This window comes from Erinaceus europaeus, chromosome 7 (assembly GCF_950295315.1).
Source record: "Erinaceus europaeus chromosome 7, mEriEur2.1, whole genome shotgun sequence".
Classification (NCBI taxonomy): domain Eukaryota; kingdom Metazoa; phylum Chordata; class Mammalia; order Eulipotyphla; family Erinaceidae; genus Erinaceus; species Erinaceus europaeus.
The window spans coordinates 9,152,187-9,177,396 of NC_080168.1; the positions used below are offsets into that span (position 1 = coordinate 9,152,187).

The window sequence follows — 25,210 nt, forward strand, 5'->3', positions numbered from 1 at the left end:
TTTTTAATGATTTTTAAAGACATTTTATGTATTTATTGGATAGAGCCAGAGAGAGACCGAGAAAAAAGGGGAGACAGAGAGAAAGAGAGAAAGAAAAACACCTGCAACCCTGCTTCACCAAGTTTGAAGCTTCCCCTTTGCAGGTGGAGACGAGGGCCTTGAACCCTGGTCCTCGTACACTGTAACATGTGCACTCAACCTGCTGCACCATTAGCTAGCAGCCCCATGTTTGAAACTTTTCTATTTTGTTTTGTTTCCCTGTTTCAGGACCAGAGAAATGCTCAGTTTTGGTTACTGGTGGTGTCAGGAATTGAACCTAGGACCTCTTGCAAGCAAGATTCCTGTGTGTGCTACTACCCTAGTTCTACTTGGGACTTTTTGAAAGATGTCGTCTTCCTTCATCAGAATTCTTTAAATATGGCCAGGGTTTTGTGAGTGCTGCCTAAGACACAGGAGTCATGAAATAAAGTCATTCTTATCTCTAAGAACACGGGATTTAGTAGGGGAGAGAGAGAGCTTTGAACCCAATCACTACAGCAAGAATGAGCATCTTTCAAAAAGTGGTAGTATCAGGGCCGGGTGGTAGCGCACCCAATTTGAGCGCACATCTTACAATGTACAAGAACCTGGGTTCGAGCCTCCGGTCCTCACCTGCAGGGGGAAAGCTTTGCAAGTGGTGAAACAGTGTTGCAGGTGTCTCTGTGTCTCTCTCCCTAGCACTCCCTTCTCAATTTCTGGCTGTCTATATCCAATAAATAAATAATTTTTAAAAAGTGGTAGTACCTGTGTGTGTGGGGGGGTGTGTGCTTGGGCAGTGATACACCTGGTTGAGTGTCACTATGCACAAGGATCTGGGTTCAAGCCCCTGATCCCCAACTGGCCTTCGTGACAAAGCAGTGCTACAGGTATCTCTGTCTGCCCTTTCTTCTCAACTGATCCGTCTCAAAAGAAAAACAAACAAGCAAACAAAAAAGGCTACTAGGAGTGGTGAATTCATTGTGCAGGCACTGAACCTCAGAAATAAAAAAATAAAAAAGGAACAATACCCATCTTTTTTTTTTCCATTTCGCTTCCATCTAGAGTGCATACCCTAAGCTAGGATCCACGCTCAAGCCCCCAGTCACCATAAAGGAGCACCTGTGCAGGATAAGCTTCAGCGGCTATGGCTCAGTGCTATGTTCTCTCTCCTGCTCTCTGTCACTCAGGGTCTAGCTTAGAGAAAGAAAAAGTATTCTAGAAACACAGGTCTAGGGATAATTTTAGTGAAAAAAAAAAAAGAGTGGAGAGGGCAGATTTTTTGAAAGGAAAGAAGCTGCAGGTATGCTTGTATCTAACAAACAGATATACAAATAAAAAACACAATCAATACATTTCCTTGATCAACTAAATGTGCTGATTTTACACTGTAAATGCAATCTAACTTGGGTCGGAATTTCCTTCTGAATTCCTCAGGAATTAGGACTTCCTAGATACCTCCAACCACTACTCTTTTTTTCTCCCTCCAGTCACTGCTGGGGCTCAGTGCTGGCACTATGAATCCACTCCTCCTGGAGGCCTTTTTCCCCCCCATTGTTGTTCCTATTGCTGTTGTTGTTAGATAAGTCAGAGAGAAATTGAGAGAGGAGGAGGAGACAGGGGGGAGTGAAAGATAGCTTCACTACTTGCAGTGTAACTTCCATGCAGGTGGAGAGCAGGGGGATCGAACCAGGATCCTTGCGCTTTATACTGTGTGTGCTTGACCTGGTGAGCTACCTTACCATCCCCATCTACAGACACCACCCCCCACCACTATTCTTTAAAACAGTCTTCCCAAGTCCCCCTTCTGAGCCCTAGTGAACGAACACACACACACACACACACACACACACACACACACACACACACACACACAGTTGAAAGTTCCTTATCTAGTGAGTGATAATAAATTACCTCAGTTGGGGAGAAGAGGGGCTCCATTCTTAGGGGACAGACACATTAATTGAAAAATCCACCTAAAAGTAGCCAGTGAATGAGCTCAAACTGGGTGGCATGGGTTTTTGTTATGTGCTTGAGAATGCAAAGTCTCCTGTGAGAGAGAGAGAGTCTCAAGCAGCCTGGTGAGGAGCCGCTTTGAAGATACAATAGCATTCCTCAAGCTGGGGGTTAAAAGCACCAGCCATTCATTCTTCCATCTAGAGACACATTCCTCACCCAGTTCAAAGGCCCCAGAAACAAGCCAGCACACTTTCTGCAGGGAGTCCCTTGTAGGCACTTGTGAGAGGTACCAAAGGCCTAGGCAGTAAAATAGTGAAATATTCTTACAGACTTACTTTTAGGAATGTAGCCCTTTATACAGGGTTATTGCCTCCAAACACACACACACACACACACACACACATATACATGCTAAATTTGTCAAGGTCCAGAAATAAATAGCTGGGGGAAGGGTACAGGGGGAGGGAGGGGTGGAGAAGCCCCATGGTCAGCCTGAAGAGCCAGAGGTACCAGGTTCAGTCAGTCACCAGCAACACCAAAAGCCAAAGTTGAGCAGTGCTCTAGTCAAAATAGACAGACAGACAGACAGAGATAGTGGGGCCAGGTGGCAGCACATCAGGCTAAGCACATGCACTACAGTGCACAAAGACCTGGGTTCAAGTCCCTGGCCACCACTTGCTGGGGGGGAGTCTTCACAAGTGGTGAAGTAGGGTAGAGGGAAGACAGGACCAGGTATTTACTAACCATGGTCCTCTTGCTCTGGGTTCTCTGCTGGTCCCATTTTGGATCTTCAATTCTATAGAAGCCACCTTAGGACCATGAGAAAGTGGAATCTTCTAGCCCTGTAAGAAGACTAAGACAAATAACACTACTATTTTCACAGTTACCACTGGCATGAAAAATACAGTCAACAGCCTTTGAGGTTAGGAAACCTCAATGTCATCTTTTTGATCTTTTTTCATTTGTTTGTTTTCTATGTTTTTCTTAGAATTGAGCTTCCAGAGCGAAGACAGTCTACCAGGCAGGGCATGTGTGTTGCTACGTGCAGAGGCCAGGGTGGAGCCCTAGCACCATAAGGGAGGCATCATGACACCAGGGGAAGCTCTGGTGTTATGGTCAGCTAGTCTGTCTACCTGCCTATCTGTCTATCTGAATGAAAAAGCAACAAGGCATCAGTGATATGCCTATATGAGGCTCTGGCTAGATAAATAAACAAAAACAAACTTCCAGTCATCACTCCTCTAGTTAAAGGCTTTCTTGAGATCCAAGAGGTGACAAAGTGGATAAAGCATTAAATTTTCAAGCATGAGGTCCTGACATTAATACACCAGTCCTTTCTCACCTATTAATAAATAAATAAATAAATAAATAAATAAATCCTCCCCCCCCCTTAAAGCCACTTCAAGAAGATACCATCTGGAGACCAGCCACCGGTATCGAGCTCACATCACAGTCTACATTGTTAAAGATCCGTATTTCTGAGAAGTACTGTGAGGACAGGGACATTCCTACTTCATTTTCTGGTCCCTGGTGCATAATATGGGCTCAACAGAGACTTTTAATGTATTTTAAGAGAGGGAGGAACTATAGCAGAGCCCAGGGCCTCATGCATGCAAGGCACTGCTGAGAATGTTGCTGGCACCTCAATACTAAAAGGAGTATAAGGGAAGCTGGTGCATGCTCATTTTCTTGCTAAGAGGAACTCATCTATGTGGCTCTGTGAATAGCAAACACCTGCTGATAGCATCATGCTGTAGACAACGGAGGGATGCCGGCCAAATCCCACCAGCAAACCCCACACACACACACAACCCTCCAGTACTATACCCAAGCAAGCTTGCCCACAAGAGACAAGCAGAAGAACTGCCTTGCTGAACACAGCCCAACTCATCAACCCACAGAAATGTAATCTAACAAATCACTGTGTTTTAAGGCAATTCATTTGGGGATGATTCATTCTATCTCAAAACCAAGAAACAAGTTAACTTTGGGGCCAGGAGATGGCTCTCCTGATAAGAGCACACACTTTACCATTCACAAGGACCTAGGTCCAAGTCCTTGACAGCCACATGGGAACACCATGTAAAGGGGATACTTCAGAAACAATGAAGCAGTGTTTCAGTGTGTCTACTCCTCTCTTTCTCTTTCTCTCTCTCTCTCTTTGAAGAAAAACCAATAGTTTACCAAAAGCAATGGAATCATGCAGACTTGAAGCTCCAGTAAGGTCCTGGTAGAAAAAGGAGGAGGAGGAGAAATATAAACTGATAGCTTCATCTATTTAACTATTTTTATGAGAAAGAATAAGGGATCCCCAGGTAGATATGATAGAACTAGACTCTAGCAGGTCCCTCTCCGCACTGTCACTGGTCATCGCCATCAGGAACAGCATAGTGGACCTTCTTGTGGGCCTCTACAGGACTTTGCCCTCAATGTGGGTAAACATTGGTGGGGATTGCCTCATTCTCTGAAGGGAGACTGGATTGGCATTCTTGCTACTCGAGGAAGACAATGAGTGCAACCTAGAATGTTCCCAGCTATGACCACAGAATGTGAGCTCAGATCTGCAGTGAGGTGGAGGTTGCACAGGCTCCTGTGCTGACTATGGGCCCCAGATCAAATTGATGGGGCTTACAGTTAACAATATTTGTATACTTTCCCCATAATTGGGAGCTACTCTCTCCCCTGATCTAGCTTTTCCAGTCCTATTTCCCACTCTGATACCATTCCCCCAGACAGCACCTTTGGCCCACCTGCATGTAAGCTGTCGTGTTCAGGCAAAAGTAAAGTTGTGGGCCCCTTGGAATATACCTAAAATAGACCTACTAGCTTTTTTATTTTTTCAAAATGGAGATCCCAAATCTCATCAGCTATTGTCTTATCTTTAGGTTCCTTATTATTAAACGATTTGTTCTGCTTTATAGCTTAATGCATTTTCAGCTACCAAGTTGCAGATGCTACCATGACACCAACCTGACTTCCCTGGATGGATGACCTCACCGATGTGCCCTGGAACCCTGCCTCCTTAGACTTCCGCCCCACTAGGGAAAGATAGAAACAGGCTGGGAACATGGATTGATCTGCTAACACCCATGTCCAGTGGAGAAACAATTACAGAAGCCAGACCTTCCACCATAATGATCCTGGGTCCATGCTCCCAGAGGGATAAAGAACAGGAAAGCTTCCAATGGAGGGGAGGGAATACGGAACTCAGGTGGTATGTATAGTGCAGAATTGTACCACTCTTATCCTATGGTCTTGTTGATCATTATTAAATCAATAAGGAAAAAAAAAGTAAAATAAAATTAAAATAAGGGATCAAAGCACTGCTCAGTTCTGGTATATGGTGATGGCAGGTGCTGAACCTATTGTCTCTGAGGACTTATATTATGCAAGTCCTCTGTTCTAACATTAAGCTATCTCTCTGCACCTCCATATATTTTGTTTTCATTCCTCCTTACCCTAGGTAATCTGGAACAAGACAGACATGGATTTGAGTATACTCTTACTGACGAGCCACTAAAAAAATGGTAAAAAAAAAAACAAAAAACCTGATAATCTTGATTGAAATGTTATCTGTTCTCATGTTCTTGAAAGATTTTAACTTTGTAACTGCAGGTACCCTATTCTCTTTGTACTTTACCACAATCAGCAAGAATATCAAGGCATTGGTCATAATGTTATCTAACCACTGAAGAGTTCCTCTTTAGTTCAAAGTTGAAATTATCTCAGTCAATCACATAACTTCCTTTGGAGATGTAAGGGAGTCTATAAATGCTACTCCTGCCCAGTATCAATAACTCTGGAGAAAATGAGTAATAGGAAACCTCAAGGAAAAAGAGAATGTCTTCTATAATTTATGTGTAATAGTATGTCTAAATATACAACCCCCAGATTATGAAGTGGTGAAAATTCCAGTCCAATAAAATACAATCTCAACTCTCAAAAATATGAGCTCTTAGTATTCAGAAAGTTTGTCAAAGTATCCTTAGCCTTTCTACACTACATTAGAACTAGATGCTCATTCAGACTTGAAGGAAGGGGAGAATCCTGAGTGCTGGCATGAAAGTAAAGCAAGGAAGAAAATAACCAGGATCTTAAATGACAATATTTGAAAACCTAGGCATCTTTCCTTTCTTAACCAATTTAGAAAAGTGAATCACTGTATAACTAATGGTTTACATTAGATGACACCTTTTCACCCACAGGATGAAAACAAGAATATGAAAGTGAACATCTTTTTTTTCCTAAAAAAAAAAAAAGAAGAAGAAGAAAGAAAGAAAGCTGAACCAATTGTTAGACCATTGTTGTGTTGTTTCAGAGCAAAAATTTAGGATCTGAACACATTCTTCCATGGAAGACTTTGGGCAGTTGGGCATTTAATCAACTCACTATTATTAAGCTTTGAAATCTACACATAGGTCAATTTTGGAAAGATAAACAAAAAGTCAGCATTGAATGATGGCCTATAGAAAAAAGAAAGAAAGAAAGAAAGAGAAAAGAAAGTTGCCGAACAAGAATGGGAGGGAGCTTTATTTTGCACTCTGTACCTTAAATAAAAAAGTGCATAATTGTTTGAAACTTAGTGCATGTCCAGATATTACCTATGGCCAACCAATATGCATGCGTGCCTGCGTGTGCGTGCGTGCGTGCGTGCGTGTGTGTGTGTGTGTGTGTGTGTATCTAGGAAGCCACCATAAAATGCTGTGGTCTGGGAAAAAAAAAAGCTTCTGTAATGAACTGAAAGCCAAATATGACTAGATACCATCAAAGCCAAAAAAAAAAAAAAAAGAGTACGTGTGTGTGTGTGTGTGTGTGTGTGTGTGTGTGTGTGTGTGTATTTAAGAGAGGGCAAAGATAGAGTCTCAAAGGAAATTATATTTCCAGCTAGAAGCAAGAAAGGGAACTAGAGTTCAGGGGGTTAGACCTTTTTCACTGCTTAAAGAAAAAAAAAATCCTGCAAAGGAGGGGAAAGGTCCTCAAATAATAATAGTGTCTAAGACAAAAAGACTTGCCAGTATCTTTTGTGCGGTCTTCCCTTGATCACGTTTTTCTAACACTGACCACCACTTTAACAAGTAATCATTACAAGTCTGTTCCTTTAACACCTGGGCCTCTCTCCTGGCTGCTTCACTGGAATGAAAGATCCTGAGATAGCTTTTTCTCCTGCCTCTTGCCAAGACTGTGCTTGCTAGCTGAATACCCCAGAAAAAAGAACACTATTCCAAATGAGTTTCAACAGCCTCACCAACTACTTAAGGAGGCTGGTGTTACTGTCAGGCAGGAAGCCTTGGTTACAATGATAAAGGAAAGCACAGAACTTTCAAAGTAAAGCAGCATGTTTGCTCCAATAGTGCATGAGAAAAATACTGACTTTCTTGGGCTGCATGTTGTGAATCTTGGCTTTCTTTCCCAGATAAGGGACACTATAAGATATGTGGTGATTACTTGGATGAGTTCTCCTTAATCTCACCCCCCCACACACACACTCCCATGTATCCATCCCAACCCTTTCAATAAAATATGTGTTATTTGGGACACAACAGGTGCTCAGTGGTATTTCTTGAGAACAAAGCACCAACAAAAAGTCTTAGTCTGGGGTTTGCTGGGCCAGTGACAGATATTTTATGTCAGGGTAGGGAGGCCAGTGACCTCTGACACTGCACTGGGGGTGCTTAAATTCTAATTATTCTCACAATCAACCTCTAAAGTCCAAGGGGAAGATTATTTTCCAGCTTATAATGGAAGAATTTCAGGTGAACAATAGTTGAAAAACATGAGAATTTCAGAAAACTTACATGATATACTGCTCTTTTCTTTTTTTTTTTGTCTCATTTTGATCATAACCTTACTAAAAGAATCATCACTCTCTACAAAATACAGCCTGATATGCTACCTATAATTAAGCAAAAAAAAAAAAAAGTCTGTGATGGTTTCAACAAACATAAGACAACAATCAACTGCTCAAGATAAAGAGATAGTGTTCATCAACACGACCTAAATATGTCAGAACGGATCAGAGAACTGGCATCAAAGTATATTTTCAACCAATAGAAAAAGAATGTCTCTGTGTGGAGGGGGTTTATCAGTTTATCAATTTAACTTGAGAAATTTATCAGTTGAGCCTGGGTTTCCCTGCTACCTTCTTCTGTCCAACCAATTAACATGCAAAGGATCTGGGTCTGGTTTCCAAGAGGGCCATTGGTGAGTGGTGGTGTGACACTGAGGAGGGGAAAAGACAAATAAATAACATGGGATGGCAAATGGAAAATAACAAGTACAAACTTAATTTAGAACATCCCCAAAAGGTAGAAACACCTCAAAATCTCTGCGCTTGAAGACATATAGTTAAAATGCTAGACTAACACACACACATTCAATTCCACTGCCATTATTGATGAAAACGCAGAAAAGGGGTTGAAAAACAAGAGGTCTTTAGGACAGGAAGATATCATTTTTTAAAAGCTCTATTATTCAAAAGATCAGGGATACACTGAAGAAGCACAAATAACATTTATCCAAATATATTCCCACAAATCCATTTCAGCAGAGCCTGTGGCAAGAGAATTATTAAAATGGAAAAATATTCTTTCTTCTATAGATGGCAGTACCTAATACTTAACTAATCTATCCTTCTCCCTTTTTGCCTGTGAATTATGAATGGGAGAGATACTACCATTGCCATCTGTAAGAAACGAATAAAATCAAATAACTACTTAATAGCCTAGCCTTTAAATGTTTTACAAAAACTGTTGAAACCCTCTGACCTTAGTTTGAGATCACTGTGTGTTACATGATCCTATGCTAACCTTAAAATGTAATTTTGCAAAGTTAAAATTCAAAGTAACTGAAATTGTTACTGAATGTTTCAATAACAATATAGTTTTCAGACTTTGCCACATGACCATATACTCATAACATAATTAAATGCTAAGTCAACCACATACAAATAATAGAGAGAATGTTATTTTCAATACACACAGACAGACACACACACACACACACACACACACACACACACACAAAACCTGGTATAAAAAAGTGACAGAATTTTATTGTGAAACTGACTTCAAAGTATATTCACAAGAAACTATTTTCCTTGACTACAATTTCCAGTAACTCTGTAACATGAGGAAATAATTGAGGAAATGGCTTTCTTTAAAACAAAACAAAACCTTTAAAATTGTGAAGTGTTCCATTATACTAAAACGACCAACCCACCAAAATAAAAGGAACCATTTATATACCATGCCACTGAGAAACATATCTGATTATAGCAGGAGGGTTGGAAAAGAGTCAGTCAGTAGAGGTTTGAACGAAAGGGTCAGTAGACAATTCTGATGCTTCATGAAATGCACATGGAGATGCCCCCAGGGTTGCAACTTCTGAATACAGTTCAACTAACTAATCAAAATTCTCAAAAGTGAAGAGAGGGGGAGGGAGAGAGAGAGAGAGACAGAGAAAGAATGAGAATGGACAACACTCATTTTGCTAGCAGGATGAGCTACTGAGCTTTTTCAGATATCTAACCAAGGAAGAAAACACACAAACAAACAAACAATGAATGGGCTAGGGAGCTAGCATCATGGTTATGTAAAAAGACTTCGTGCTTGAAGCACCAAACTCCCAGGTTCAGTCCCTAGCACCTGCATAAGCCTAGACTGAATAAGTACTCTAGTTAAACAACAAAAAAGTCAAAACCTTCTTGTAGTCCCCAATTGGTCTCTGGGATCTCCTTTTACATTCAGTCATCTGGATACCTCGCTGAAGTATTCCAGTGTCAGAAGTGAAAGACATTATACTCAAACAGACCACCCCTACATGAAAGAATGCTTTCCAACAGAATCCACAAAATAATGTTCTAGACACTGGCTGGTTAAAGCTTGACCTATGTTGTGGAGTGACCAACAGCTGAGCTCAGGGTGCAGGAACCAGCAGGTGAGCCACATTCCTGCACACATTTTTATCTTTGAGAGAGAAGAGTGGGAAGCAGCTAACTCATCTAGAGATTCTTCAAACAAGGCAGCAGGTTCCACCAGGTCTCTGTCTTCGGATCTGTTAAAACCCAATGATCGTCCCTCCAAACAAGAAAGGTGAAAATCAGCCCTGAGCCAAACTATAAAGGGAGTCTGTCTGAGCCACATGCTAGAACAAGCCAGAACAAGAGCGAATATTCTAATTCATTACCTTGTGATTCTGTCAACAGCTTCTTGGAGAGGAATCCCTACTACAACTGACCCATTACAGAGCAACAGCCACTTTCTCCTAAACATTCCCATGTTCAGAGCTTCACCGGAGGCTAGAATTATCTAGAACAACACTCTCAACTGAAGAGAAAACAGGTTCAGAGAAATGCTGTGACTTGTCCAAGGTCATTCAGTGAAGGGCACAGTATGTTACAACTCAAGATTTCTGGCTCCTAGGAACTGCTTTTTCCATTGCATCACTCATGATAGCAGAGAGCTGATTTCGAGGAATTTTGACTTAAAAAAAAATGTGTTGGGGGGGATAAAAGCAGGTATGCCTGGGGTCGGGTGGTAACACACTTGGTTAAGTGCACATGTTACTACTGTGCCCAAGGACTTAGGTTCTAGCACCCAGGTTCCACCTGCAGGGAGACAGCTCTGCTAATGGTGAAGCAGTGCTGCAAGTGTCTGTCTGTCTCTCTCTCCACCACCCTCCCCTCTTGATTTCTGGCTGTTTCTATCCAATAAATAAATAAAGATAATTAAAAACTAATTAAAAAAGAAAAACCATTTTTTAAAAAGCAGGTATGCCTGTTTGGATTCTAAATCTGAAATATCTTCCCAAGCAATACTGAAAATTGTATTTATTTGGGAGACAAATCAATGACTGTAATATAGACAATTTTCATACTTCTTTTTAACATTAAAAGCTCCTGAAATAAAGTGGCAGGAACTGAGAAACGTGTTAGGCTTTCTAAGTTCTCTGAAACAACAAAGACATTCTCTCTCATGGCTCAGAAGCCATAATGGGGCATAAAATTTACACCTGGCCAGATCTTCTTTACATTTTCAGTAATGATGATTCAATCAGCACCAATGAAAGCAGACGGAGCCCTTGAAGGCTATGATCCAGGAGGACCAAGTGGCTAGAGAGAAATAACTTTATTTAGAGACAGGAACAGGGAGGAGAAATTATTTCCAGGATATTGTGTCTTTTTTTCCCTCTGCATTTTAGGAAACGGGCAAATGCAGAAAACACTCGCCACCCCACACAGTAACAGATCTCATATCATTCTTGTGATGAGAGGAAGCAGAACACAAAGCTTCGGAGCTTTCCCAAAACCTCTCTGCCCAAAGGGCCCAGAGCAGTTGTGACAGTCAAAAAGCAAATCTGTTCCGAGGAATTTAAGCACCACTTCCTCCAGTCTGGGTAAGGAACCCACCACTGGGAGCTTCTCAGAGCAGATCTAATTGCTCAAGATTTGGAAGCCATATCCTCTTGTTTTCATTCTACCCGGTGCCTGGGTTTTGTTTTTGTTCATGTTGTCCCGTGCCAGAGTTTTTGCAAAATGCAGGCGCCTGGGAAAACTGTTGACTCTAGTGCAATTGCCAGTCAAATCCTCCCTGTCCCTCACGAATTCCTGACAGTGTCAGTCGGGACATATATATATAATTTTTTTTTCTCTTTTCCCTTCTAGTTCTCTGCTCCGACAGAAACGTGAAGCTCTCAAGCCACGTGCTGGAGCTCCCAGATCTGCGGATGGATCTGCAAACAGGAAGGAGCAGGCTCGGCAGGGCTGCGCTGTAGTAAACCGTAGTAAAACGATCACAGGCAAACAACATGGGGCAGGTCACATGCTCCCAGCCCGGATTTTTCTCAATTAACAAGCAGAGGAAGTGAGCATTTCCGGCCCCTGTCAGTGGGCTGGGTGGACTCTCATTCTTGGGACTCGGGTGCCGGCGCCAGAATCAGGGGGCTCACACTGCCTCCTCAGGAAGCCTGAGGGTATAGGAGGCGGCGCCCAGTCAGTTACTACGGATGGATGGAGGTGGGGGTCCTCCGGGCCTGGAACCAGGGTGACCTACCACCCAGGAACCTTCCCCCTCCCCAGGCCCCGCCCCACACCCACCACAGCCAGGCTGATTCTCACGCTGGTTGGCTGGGGAGAAGCCAATCAGAGCCAAGTTGCTCCGCCTACTTGCAGAGTGGGTTGGGGGACCTTGCCCCACCCCACCACCACCACCCCTATAAGCACCTAGCAGTCCACGAAGCCCTGCAAGACGACACACACACACACAGGCGACAGAGAGCTGCGGAGAAGGGAAGGGGGCTTCCTTCCCAGTACAGCTTCCAAAGGCCCCCTCCAGCCCTAGGCCTGAAAGGGGATTTGGTGAAAGGAGGAGGAGCCAAGTGGCGAATAAACAGGGAGGAACACAGGAAGCAGAGGTGACCCTAAGGAGTGAGTGCCCCAGCCAGAGCGCCAGACAAAAAGGCCACACAGGGAGGGGAAAGCAGGGAGCTAGAGGGAGGTAGACCCGGAGGTGGAGCGGGGTTCTTACAACCACAAGGAGGAAATCCAGTTTTTAGGGGGGTCTTAATAACAAGAAGAAGACAAAAACATCAAAATGGAATCTTCAAGGGGTGGCTGGGGGCTGCTTCTGGGCTGCAGCCTGATCCATCCATCTGCCTGGCCTAGGGGTTTCACAAATGACAAATCAAATCTGCGGGTTAAGGCTGGTGTGAAAGGTAGCTGGGTTGTCACAGCTGAGCCTGGCTGGTTTTTTTCTGCCTGTCAAGGGCTCTGGATTTTTTCTATCCAGAAAGGAGGCCACAAGAACAGAGAAATTCTGAAGTGAAACAAACAGACAAACAAGCCAGTGGCAGGAACAGGAGCTGACAGAAGGAAACAAAGAGAATGGGAGAGGAGTGATTCTGGAGAGCAGCCTAGAAGGTCAGAAACTCAGCGAACACACAGACCAGAGAAGAGGAATAAATGGTAACTTCACAGGAGGGCAGCACATGGGCCACCAACAAGCTGAAGCACCTGAGCTAAACACTTCACAGATGTTCCCAACAAGCCCAGAGCTTTAAAAATAAGGGGCCAAGAGAGTCTGCTCCTAGGAGCGCTTCATCTGAGAAAAAAAAAAAGGAGGCAAAGGCAGCAATTACTCAGGCTGTTAGAAAACAAATGTTTCACAAGCTAGCATAGCTTCCTCATTTGCTACAAGTTATCTGCCATGTATAGGTTTGATTTCTTTTTGTTTCAGATGATGAGAACTATCAAATCCCATCTTTAAACAAGGCAAAAGCAAGCAGGCAGCAGAATTCAGGATGTAAAAGTGCCAAGTAGCATTTGGTTTCTCACTTAAGACAACACACACACACACACACACACCCCTCCTCTCTTTCCATTTACATCTTATAAATACACAGTGTAGATTTTATTTTCTAGCACGGTGCTGTCAAAGCATGGTCTGTTAATTCACGATCATTAGGACTGTGATTATATGATTTTTTTCCAGAATATTTCATTTTTTTTCTTTTACAAGAAAGCTGAGAACAGTGAGAACAAATTATTTGTTTTGATTGTTTTTTATATCTTCCACTTAACAAAGATTTTATTCTAAAGCATTTTTTAAATGAAAACTCAACTTGGCCCAATCTTCTTCAGAGCAAATATCATTTATCCTATGTTATATATCAGTTCAAATTAAGAAAACAGGTGAGGAAAACTTACTGTGTTCTCAGTATCTTCTTTCATCTCCTATATAAACAAATGTCTAGTTCTCCTAGGGTTTTTCTCCCCTCAACCTTATTACTTTCCATATGAAACACTTGCAAACACAGATGGCTAAAGTGTTAGAGGGGTTCAGAGTCCTAAAAACATAATTTGATAGAACTGATTTTTTTTTTTAACATTGATGTTGACACATCAATAACATCTCTTTTCTGGTGAACCATGAAAACAAAAGACTAAATACTGATCAAATTATAAGTAAATCACATTAAAAAATCACATTATAAGTAAATCACATTAAAAAATACATCAACTAAGTTAGAACGAAAAAGATAGCAGCTATATTGTAAACAAACACCTACCGGAAGGAGCCCATGCACAGACTAATTTATTCTCAACAGGCACATATTAAGAAGAATATAACACTTTTTTAAACCTCATTCTGTGGAACATATATAAAAAGACTATCACAAGATAGTTTGTCAAACTAAAGTGTTTCCAAATGCTGGAAACTTCTACAATGCCAACTCATCATATTATTTGCAAACTACACTCCTCGCTTCTTCCCACAATTATGACCACCAGTCTCAACAGAACTGAGGGCAGGCTAATTTCCTATTACAAATGTTTTTCATTTTCAGTACAGCCTTAGCCACAGATCTAAAGCCAACTTGCAACATGGACTGAGGCCTCTCTTGAACTTAAAAGGCAAACAATAAATATCTGAAGGCTGAAAAGTGCAAGGTTGAGCCTTTATATCCAAGGCAAAGGAACCCCAAACTAAACAGTCCTTCCATGTCCCTACTTGATGCTCCTTATCTCAACTAAAAGAAATAATAGTAATAATCAAGCAAGAAAAAAAGTAAGTGGTTTCTATAGAAGATGTTACAGTAGCCCCCAAATAATTTGTGTGATGGCTCTGAGCAAGTCTTTGCAAGAACAGACACCTCTTAAGGCAGGGAGGCTGGGGATGAATTTCCATAGCTCTTAACTAATAATGGGTCCCAGCCACATGTAGAGTTCACTCCCTGTCAAAAAAGAAAAAGAAAAAAAAAGCAAAGGCAGTCATGCCTGGAGGTGGTGGATCTGTGTGTGAATAATGTTTCCCAGATTCTGGTCGGGAAACAGAAAGAAAACACCACCCAGAATTACTTTGCAAAGACGGTCATGCAGCCAGATTGTCCATTTCTCTCTAGATATGTAAGCCCTCTTCAATATATTTTTTTCAGGCAGCATGAATAAAAATGGCTGTTTCCCACTGCTACTTATGTTGCCTTGTTATTGTGAAATTGTAGAAACAAAGTACAAAGAGCAAATGGGTCAGATCACCCTTAAGAGCATTGAAAGCATATCTTAAATGAGGGGCTGAGCCGTTTTCCACAAATGCTTGTGCAGAATTGCCCCTTTGCCGGGATTAACCTAAAATATATGGTCCAAAGAAAACTTCCATAAAGAGACCAAAGTCCTTAGTGGATCAAGTTCAAAAATCTCAGAACCGGTCTTTACAGACCACAGTTCTGAAAATACTACCTGACAGTTTGGCTTCTTCACTTCGGGGGCTTCAAGGGAAGAGACGGGCTCTTCCTGTACAACTATCTGCCAGGTGTCATGGTGGGGTTGTGCCCTATGGGCGCCCGATCTCCCCACACCCTCCCATGTCTGTCTGTACACAACCTAAGAGCTCAGTGGGAAGAGGACACAGGCAGAAGTCCAGCCCAAGGTTAAGAGGAGGTGTGTCTTCGGACTCTGTCCCCCTGAAACGCACCTGCTGTGATGTCCAGTTGAGCTACTGGAGGTCGTCTGGCTGCTTCTGGAAACTGATGCTGGCATAGGCGCTTAGATCCTCGCTGGAGCGGCTGGCAGAGCCGCTCTCACTGCTGCCCAGAGGCTGGCGCGGGGATGGGGGTGCCGGGGGTCGCAGTTGCGGGGGGCGCTCCTGAGGGCGCTGCTTGAAGTCCTTAACCAAATCCAGGTCTATGTAGTTCAGCCCATTCTCCACGCCCCCGGGGCCCCCGCACACAGGGGCTGGCTCCTTGGGGGCTCCCCCCAGTTCCCCAGGCCTCAGCCACACGTTCTCAAAGGAGGCCGAGCTGTGGCGCTTCATGTCCTCCTTGCTGCTGCTGCCGCCCCCGCTGGCCCCCATGGCAGCCCCCGCACCGAAGGGCACCGCGTTGCCTGCCCGGGTGGCACTGGGTGTGGAGGAGAAGGTCTCGGAGCTGTGGCGCCTCCTGCACCCTAGCGGGTCGGCGCGGATCACTTTGGCACTCTGGTTGTGGTTGGGACTGAGGTTCACCCTGGTGAAGGCGCTCACGCTCCCGGGGCCCTGGGGGGCCCCCAACAGGGAAGAAGACCCTCCCGGAGGAGCCGTGGGGGAAGTCGAGGCAGCTGAAGATGAACAGGGCGTGTCCGCTGTGGCCCCAGGAAGGCTGGCCTCCTCCGCCAAGCCTGTCCGCATGTCCGCATAGCTCACGGGGGCCACAGGTGAGATGTCCACGTAGCTCTGGCGGGGACAGCCCATCTGCATAGTCATGTAGTCGCCCCGGCCGCCGGGCACCGCCCGCTGCGGTCTGCATAGGCTGGGGGCCCCTGGGGGGGCAGGGACCCCTCTTCCTGGTGGGCCTCTGGGGCTATCCTCCCAGGCCACCCTCCGGCCGGGCCCCAAGTCCATGTTCATGTATTCTTCTGTGCCTGTCTCTTCCTGGCGGGAAGCCAGCTGGAGCTGAGCTGGACACTTGACCGCAGGCGAGCTGTGCGAAGCCACAGGGCAGGATAAGTAGCCAGGCTGCTCGCTCCCAAAATCTATGTTCACGTATTCCCCTGGGCTCTTGGGCTCGGGAGGGTAGTGGCCCAGTGAGGGCGGCTGTGGGGGTGGGGGCTGCTCTCTGGCCCTCGGTAAGGTGCTGGCCTTGGGGTCTCCTAGGGACAGCCTGGTGGGCCGGGTGAGGCGGCTATTGGTCTGGGCGGCTGTGTCCACCTTGCGGGGCAAGTGGGGCTGCAGCACCTGGTGGTGCAGGTGCGGGAGGCCGGGCTCAGGCCGCCCCCCACAATAGCCCCCGCCCAGGCTGTCGCTGCTGGTGGAGGATGAAGAGTCATCTGCAGCTGCAGCAGCGTAGAGGAGGCGCCCCGAGCTGGAGGACAGGCGGAGGTGCTGGTGTCGGGGGGGCTCCTCCAACTCCCCCGGCCGCTGGGTGTGCTTAAAAGACCTTGGCAAGGAGTAGTAAGAGAGGACCGACTTGTGCTGGGGGTCTTCTGGGCCATAGTAGCAGTCGGAGGGGCTGCTGGTGTTGGAGTCCCCCACCGGCGACATGTTCATGTAGTCCCCTGTGCAAGGCAGGAGCTTGCCCCCACCGCCACGGCTTTCAGAGGGCAGTTTGGGGTGCGGGAGGGCGTGAGAGTGGTGCCCTCCTACCCCGTTTGTCCACATCTTGCCGTAAGTGCTCCCAGACTGGGTGGTGCTGTTCCCACCACCACCAGGCCCACCCCCGATGTCAGGGGAGCAGCTTCCACTGGGGGACATCATCATGTAGCCATTGGGGTCCACTCTCTGCGGGTGGCGGCGGACTGGGTTGATGATCTGCTGCGGGGCCGACACACTCTTGGGGCTCATGGGCATGTAGTCCTCGCTGCCCTTGCGGCTGCCGCTGGGCACAGGGGCCACCCCGGGGGACATGGGCATATAGCCGTCGTCGGTGTGGAGGGCAGAGGCATCAGAGCGGTGGTGGTGGTGGCCCCCCCGTCGCTCTAGGGGGTGCATCTCCAGACCCTCCTCCGGGTATGAGTGGGTGGGCACGAAGGCGGAATGCCGGTAGCCAGGCAGCCGGCCTCCACTGCCACCTCCTGGTGGGTAGGCGGGCATCATCTCTGTATATTCCTCGATGGACGCCACGGAGGACTGAGAGGGCGTCTTCTGGTGGGAGATGGTGGGCGAGGTGCCAGCCGAATGGGTCCGCTTTCGGAAGCGGTTCTCCAGGTCGGCAGCAGTGGCCGCTTCCTCTCCGGCCAGCGCTGGGCTCAGACCCAAGCCAGCACCGGGGACATAGCGATGCCCATTGCCACCCCGAGGCAGGATGTAGTGGCCATTGGGGGCCGCCAAAGTGGCAGCCCCCTTGCCTCCCATGCAGATGTAGTTACTCAGCTCCTCCTCACCGCGGGCTGGCGGGGTATGGCCCAAGGAATCCGGGGTGACGCTGCGGAAGGAGCTCCTGAAGTCGCAGGGGCTGGAGCCATACTCATCGGAGGAGATGAAGCCACCGTCGCTGGGGGAGCCGGACACCGAGGCGCTGGAGCGTCGCGGGAAGAGGCAGTCGGAGGTGGAGCCGTGGCCACTGGTGCTGCTGGACGACAGGCTGACCGGGCTGGTGGCCGAGGGCGAGCAGCGAGAAGAAGGCATGGGGATGGAACGGCTGTGGTTGAGAGGTGGGTGCAGCCGGGAGCTGCCTCGGTGCCTGTGGGCGTGGGTTCGAGTAGTGCTGGGGCTCACAGGGCTGCCATCCACCGAGGCTGGCCTGGACATGGTGCCCTCGCCGTCGCTGGACGCGCGCACCCGGAAGGAGCCCTGCTTGCCGCCCACCAGGCTAGCGGGGGACGTGGCGGTGATGCTCTCAGTGCGGGAGCGGCGGGTCAGGCCCACCTGGCTGGGTGGGGGATTGTTGAGGTGGTGCCGTCGCAGGGGGACGCTGATGGGGTTGGAGCAGTTGGAGGACGACTGGCTCTTGCTGCGTGGGCGGAACTCGTCGCTCATGGCCCGCATGGCCTCCAGGATGGTCTCGTGCATGTTCTGGGCCACCACGGAGTCATCCACCTGCATCCAGAACTCCCCCGGGCCGGTCACGGCTGAGCGGCCCACCTCGATGAAGAAGAAGTTCTCAGAGTGGCCACAGCGGCGGATGTTCATGAGTTGTAGCACCACGGCGGCCGCCTCGGAGTTGAGCTTCACGAAGCTGATGGTCTTGCTGGTCAGGCAGAGGCGGTAGATACCAATCAGGTTCTTTGTCTGCCCCAGGCCCTTGGGCTTCAGGATCACCTGCCAGACTTCCTTGAACGCGGGCCCCGGGGGGACGTCCCCATAGCTCAGGTCCTCCCCGGCCTCGCCCAGGCCCGAGCTGCCACCGCTGCAGCTGCCCCCGCCGCCACCGCCTCCCACCCCGGAGGCCACGGCGCCATCGTGGTGGTGGCCCTTGGCCCGGTTGTGCAGCTGCAGGAGGGCCTGGTACCAGCTGTCCTGCTCGGCCTCGCTGTCGGCCGCGATGGCGAAGTGCTCGTCCCGGGTGTAGAGGGCCACCAGGTGCTTGTTCTTGGAGTCAGCCCGCTTGTTGATGTTGAAGCAGCTCTCCAGGGGGATCGAGCGTTTGGGGGCGCTCGACTTGTGCCTCCACTTCTTCTCATTCTCATAGTACTCGAGGCGCGCCGGGCCGCCCGCCTCACTGGCCGCCCGCAGCACGAAGAAGCGCTTGTGCATGCTCTTGGGTTTGCGCAGGTAGCCCACCTTGCGCACGTCCGAGAAGCCGTCGGTGTCCGGGGGGCTCGCCATGCTGCTGCAGCCACCGCCGCCGCGGCCGCCGAGCGGGGAAACGTGCCGCCGGGTAACAAGCACCGGGTGGGGGGCGGAGGCGCCGGGCCGCGGCCCCGCACATGCACGCAGGGCAGCAGGCGGCAGAACCCCGGGCTCCGAAGGCCACGCCGCCCCCCGCGGCGAGGAGGGGCGGTCGCCCGGGGACTCGGCGGCTGCGCCCGGGAGGTCGCGGCGCACGGAGTTCAGGGGCGGCTCATGCCCTGGGGAGAGCAGCCCCGTTTCTCCCCGCCGCGGCGGCCACGCAGGGGCTAGAGGACATCCCCCGCCGCTCCGGCAGGAGTCCGGCGGCCGGGGGTCCCCGCGTTGTCCCTCCAGGCGCGCGCGCCTTCCCCGCCTGACTTCCCCTGTGGAAGTCGCGATTCCCGAGGCAAATTAAATATCCTTGGGCAGGGGGAGGCGAGCTGCCAAGTCCCAACGTTGCACGGGGTTCTCCCTCCTCCTCCTTCGCCGCCGCCTCCTCCTCCGCCTCCTCCTCCCACCGACACCAACAACCCCCCCCCCCCCGCAACCGTCCCTGCAGCCCAAATACCAGCTCAATCGCGGAGACCGCGGCGCTGCGGCTGTTGCTGCCGCCGCCCGGAGACGCGTCCTCCGCAGCCCCCGCGCGGGCCCATCGCGGCGGCCAGAGCAAGTGGCTTCCCCACGCGGATCGCAGCCAGGCGGCCAGGGGAGCTGGGGACGCGGAGCGGGGCCAGGCTCATCCCTGCCCCTCGCTCCAGTCGGCAGGGGCGGAGGGGAGGGGACGAGGGCGCGGGGGGGGGGGAGCGGAGGGTGGAGGTGGGGGGGCGGGGAGGTTTGGGAAGGGGCCGGGGAGGACGCCTCTGCCCCGGGAGGCGCTGCCGCCGCAGTTACTTCTCCCCTCCCTCCTCCCTCCTTCTTCCTCCTCCTCCTCCGCCGCCTCGGCAGCCGCAGCAGCCGAGAGTTGCCGAGAGCCCCAACCAAAACAAGCGGCGGCTGCAACGTCTGGCTCGGCGCGCCGGCCCCCTCCGACCGCGCCGCCCGCCGTCTCCCTCCGAGGGGAGAAGCACGTGACGGAGCCTCCGCGCTCCGCAGCCCGGCCGCCGCCGCCGCCGCCGCCGGAGCCTTCCGCCTGCCCGACCGCCCGGGTCTCTACATTCCCGGCCGAGCCCGCCCCGCGCCCGCCCCTCTCCGCCCCCCGGCCGTGCCGCAGCGGCACCCGCGCCCAGCCTCGCTGCAACGCTCGGGCAGCGCCCCTGCGCGGCCACGCTGCCCCGGCGCAGCGCCGCCCAGGGCGCCCCTGGGCCCCGCAGGAGTCCCCTCCGCGGGCGCGGGCGGCGGTGTTTGGGTGGCACCACCCCGGAGAGCACGAAGGGAGGCTGGGAAAGCGGGGGAAGCCGGAGTGGGGGGCTCGGGAAGACGCAGGAGCGAGGGTGGGGGGCAGCGGGGGGGCACTGCGGCTGCGGAGCCCGGAGTGGGAGGGTCCGGGGAGGAGGGGGCGCGGGAGCCCGGCTGGAGTTTACCTAACAGGTGAGAACGACCCCTCCAGAGAGAGATGTCTAGACCTACCCCCCCATCAAAAAAATAAATAAAAATAAAATTGCTGGCTTTTCATTTTCAAGGGAAATTTATATGTGGAAGTCTTTTTGTGTGTTTGTGAGGCTTATTTGAGGGGCTTTTGGGTCACCTCTCCACCATGGAATCCCCGCATTTGCTGCAGTGGGGTCCTTCCAAGGCGCAGACGGACACCCAAGGGCAGGGGCTGGGGGGGGGGGTGGAGGTTCTGGTCTTTGCAGAACCAGGTAAGGGGCCACCCCCCACACACACACACACCGCATCTGAAGCTCTAGGGTTCTCTGCTGATTCATTAGGGAGAACATGTAAATATCACAGCCCCTCCTTCCCGCATTCTAGCAAGGGGGCGGGACTCACCTAAGGGGTGAGGGAGATCATGAGATGTCCCTTATACCCCTGAATTTGTTGATTTAAAAAATAAAAAAGACAGAGGGGACCTACGACTCTAAAAGCTAAAACACTCCTGAGTAAACACTGGCTCGGTGTTTGTTCCACACCCATCACACCCACTGACCCACCCCCAGAAAATTTTTTACCCTTGACAAGGGCAATGCGGAGAAAGGCCAGCTCAACCCTGCAGGAAGATGGGTCCTGCGGAAAGAGGAAAGGTCACCAGCTTGGGGCTACGCAGATGGATACTCTGTGCTCTCAGTCCCACGTCTAACAAGCGCACCCCCGAAGTTTTTATTTATTTATGTACTTATTTATTTTAACCTAAAAACCATCCGTTTGTCCCCCGCGTGCCCATCGGGCATTAAGTAGCCGAGAAAGATGACGTCTGTCACTGGAGTGAAGGCTGCTCTGTTTTTCCACTCCATTCCTGCCGCGTTGGGACACACACACACCACACACACCCCACACACACACGCCTCGGGCCCCGCGCACTGCGAGATGCGGCCGGCGGACTGCGGCGGAGGCGCTGGGCATGCTCGGTGGCCGGACCTGCCCGACTGCAGAGCGCGCCCGGGCCTTCTGCAGGCTGCGGACGGGGGGGAGTGTCTCGGGGTCTCCAGCGGGCTGCAGGCGGGGGAGTGTCTCGGGGCAGCCTGCTGATTGGTGGTTCCCCCTGCCTTTCAAGCCTGGCATTGCAGCAGGGGAGATGGTGATAGAGGATCAGGGTACCAAGGTAGGTTGCAAAGCGTAGTCAAAAAAAGGAAAAGAAAAAGAACCCTGGGCGCCATTCAGCGGCGCATGAGATTGGATTTGAGGGGGATTCTGCAAAGATAGGGGCTGTTCTCCCCAGCCTGGGAACGTCTCCTTTCTGCGCCCACCATCTCCTCCCCTGCCATCTTCCAGCCGCATGGAAAGCTGGTTCATCTATAATTTGTGTGCACACTGGAAAGAGCCCGCCCTACTCCCCCTCTGTCAGCCTGGTGCTCTGGGCACACGTGCCCACTCCAACAGTGCTATAAATAGCAGTTATTCGGGGCTGGTAATGAGGCGGCAATAACAGTGACCGAGATCTGAGGGTACAGCCTGCTTCCTGGGGAGCAGGGGAGGCGGGTACGGAGCAAGGAAGCCTGAAGTTAGCAAAGTGTTAACTACGTGGGGGTTTTGCCCTTGGCACGAAAAAAGGAAGATAAAAGGGTTGTTTACCGGGAACTATGTCATCTAAGGCCAAAGGGCTTTTTCTGAGGCTCTCCTGTAGCTGGGATGGAGGTAGAATGGGGGTAGGGAGTAGGGAGTAGGGAAACATTTTGTAGGGAAGCAACCTTGACCCAGAGACCTTTACTTTTAAAACTACACCCCCTCATCCCCTTAAAAAAAAACAAAAACCTACAAACAGTTAAATAAAGGCAATACATCTATATGATAGATCAAATACTATCAAAGGTCTGGACCTACAGTGGCCTTCACCAAAATACTAGAATCTGGGTCATATAAAGGCCATTGTTATTATAAAGGCCTTTTAATGTCTCGGTGGGGAAAGATTTCTGCTGTAAAATAACTGTAACTTAAGCAGCTAAAATATTCACTAGAAATAAACGCGCTAGATTATTGTAAATTCGGTTCAAAGAGAACCATTGATCATAGGATGTTGCCATTCTTCCTATTTGTCGATGGTTTACTACCGACATTAGAACTAATATTTATTATAATTATCCTGTAGTAAGTTCTCAAGTTCTTACATTTTTTAAAAGATATTAATGGTTGAGATTATTCTGGAGATGCATCTTTGATTCAGACAGTACACACGGTGCAAAGCTTTTGTGGAATCTAACTGAAGTCATTTTGAGCAGGTACAAGTATTATATTGTCATCTTCCACTAAATTAGTCTTGTGGTGTACTGTAATGAAATACACTGTATGAAAAATTCACTCCTAACTAAAAAGCCTCTGAAACCCACTACGAAAAGTTTTGCTCAATGCTGCCATCTATAGGGAAGTCAGAGAAGAAGCGTGACCAATCCTAAAATACATTGTAGGTTGCTTAAAATGCGTTTTTAAACTGAAAGAACTAGAAAAACTGAGCTTATCAAAATAGTGCTGACGGGTATTCTGATGCCATAAATTCTGTTATGATTCCAGGTGTTAAAGCTTTTGCCTTCCATGGTGTGTTGTGGGCAGAATATCTAGAACTTGCTCTCTCTCTCTCTCTCTTTTTTTTTAATTAATTTTTTTTTTTTTGGCTAGAGGCAGAGAGAAATGGAGAGAGAAGGGGGAGATAAAGAGGAGGGGAGGCAGACAGACACTTACAGCACTGGTTCACCACTCCTGAAGCTTCACTTCTGTAGCTGGGGACTGGGGGCTTGAATCCAGGTCCTTGTGCACTGTAACATGTGCACTCAACCAGGTGAGTCATCCTGCAGCCCCACTTTATTTCTTCTTAACTAAGTATAATTTACCGAATATACTGTTTAATAATAAGTCTAGAGATCAAAGGGCCTATTGATAATTGTTAAAATCGCAGTGTATTCATTGACTCTTCCGAGGCATTACTCAGAAACTAACATGTTGGGAAAAATTGTTAATGATTCCTTATTGAGGGATCATTGGTCTGTAACACTATGTGTATTTCTGGTACATAGCATTACAGTTTGACATCTGTGTACACTATAGCATGACCAACACCAAAGTCCAGTTTCCACCCACTATAAAGGATAGGAATAGGGGAAATTGGGTGAAACTCAGTAGTGTGTTGTTGAATGAATACAATTAGCTTTAAAATGGAAGTATGGAGCTGTGTGTGATAGTTTAATGGGGACATCACCACCCCAACTCTATAAATGGATATATGTATATTTCATGCTATGACTTTTAGCAATTAAATTATTTTGGTTATGAATTAATCTGTTATAGGGCAGGGGAGACAGTCTTTCTTTTTCCTTTATGTTTATTGGATAGAGACCATCAGAAATTGAGAGGGAGGGGTAAATAGAGAGGGAGAGAGACAGAGAGACACCTGCAGCCCCGCTTCACCACTCGCAAAGCTTTCCCCCTGCAGGTGGGGATCAGGGGCTTGACCCCAGGTCCTTGTGCATTGTAACTTGTGCGCTCAGCCAGGTGTGCCATCACCCAGCCCCGTCCTAATTTATTTTGAAGGAAAGATTTTTCTCTATATCAACTCAGAGATGTATATCACTGCTCTAAATAACAGAAGTTGGGGAGTCGGGCGGTAGCACAGCGGGTTAAGCGCAGGTGGTGCTAAGCACAAGGACCAGCGCAAGGATACCGGTTCGAGCCCCTGGCTCCCCACCTGCAGGGGAGTCACTTCACAGGCGGTGAAGCAGGTCTGCAGGTGTCTGTCTTTCTCTCTCCCTCTCTGTCTTCCTCTCCTCTCTCCATTTCTCTCTGTCCTATCCAACAACAATGACATCAATAATAACTACAACAATAAAACAACAAGGGCAACAAAAGGAATAAATAAATAAATAAATAAAAGATTATTTGAGAGAATGGTGTCAGAGTAGATAAAGGGGCTAGAAAGTTGGATTAAGGCAGGGAGTAACTACCATTATTGGAAAAAATAAATAAATAAATAAATAAATAAATAAATAAATAAATAACAGAAGTTAGAACTGAGTTGGCCAGAGGTGCTATCAACCATTTGAAAGTTAGAACATCTATTTATTTCATCAGCGAATTTTTACACATAGGAAAAATCAGAGAGAGAGAGACTAACCATATTGAAACTTCTTCCTCCCCTGCAGTGGAGGTCAGGCTGAAACTTGGATAGAGACAGCCAGAAATCCAGAGGGAAGGGATGATAGAGAAGAAGAGAGACATAGCCACACCTGCAGCACTGCTTCACCACTCTTTTTTATTTATTTAAACAGAGAGCTGCTCAGTTCTGGTTTATGGTGGTGCTAGGGACTGAACCTGGGGCCCTGGAGTCTCAGGCATGGGAGACTTTTGCATAACTATCATACTGTCTCCCCAGCCCATGGTGGTTGCAAAACAGAGCAGGTACCTTAAAAAGAATTTCTTCA

General features: G+C 48.5%; 1 protein-coding gene across 1 annotated transcript in view; it reads right to left on the minus strand.

Moving 5' to 3' along the window:
• Positions 1 to 19,595, minus strand: part of IRS1 (insulin receptor substrate 1) — a 67,301-nt gene extending 47,706 nt beyond the window's left edge. Inside the window, exon 1 of the mRNA XM_007520070.3 lies at positions 15,441 to 19,595. Coding sequence (XP_007520132.1) covers positions 15,462 to 19,205 — 3,744 coding nt within the window. The 5' untranslated portion in view covers positions 19,206 to 19,595 and the 3' untranslated portion in view covers positions 15,441 to 15,461. The remainder of the gene's footprint in view (positions 1 to 15,440) is intronic.
• Positions 19,596 to 25,210: the final 5,615 nt, after the last annotated feature.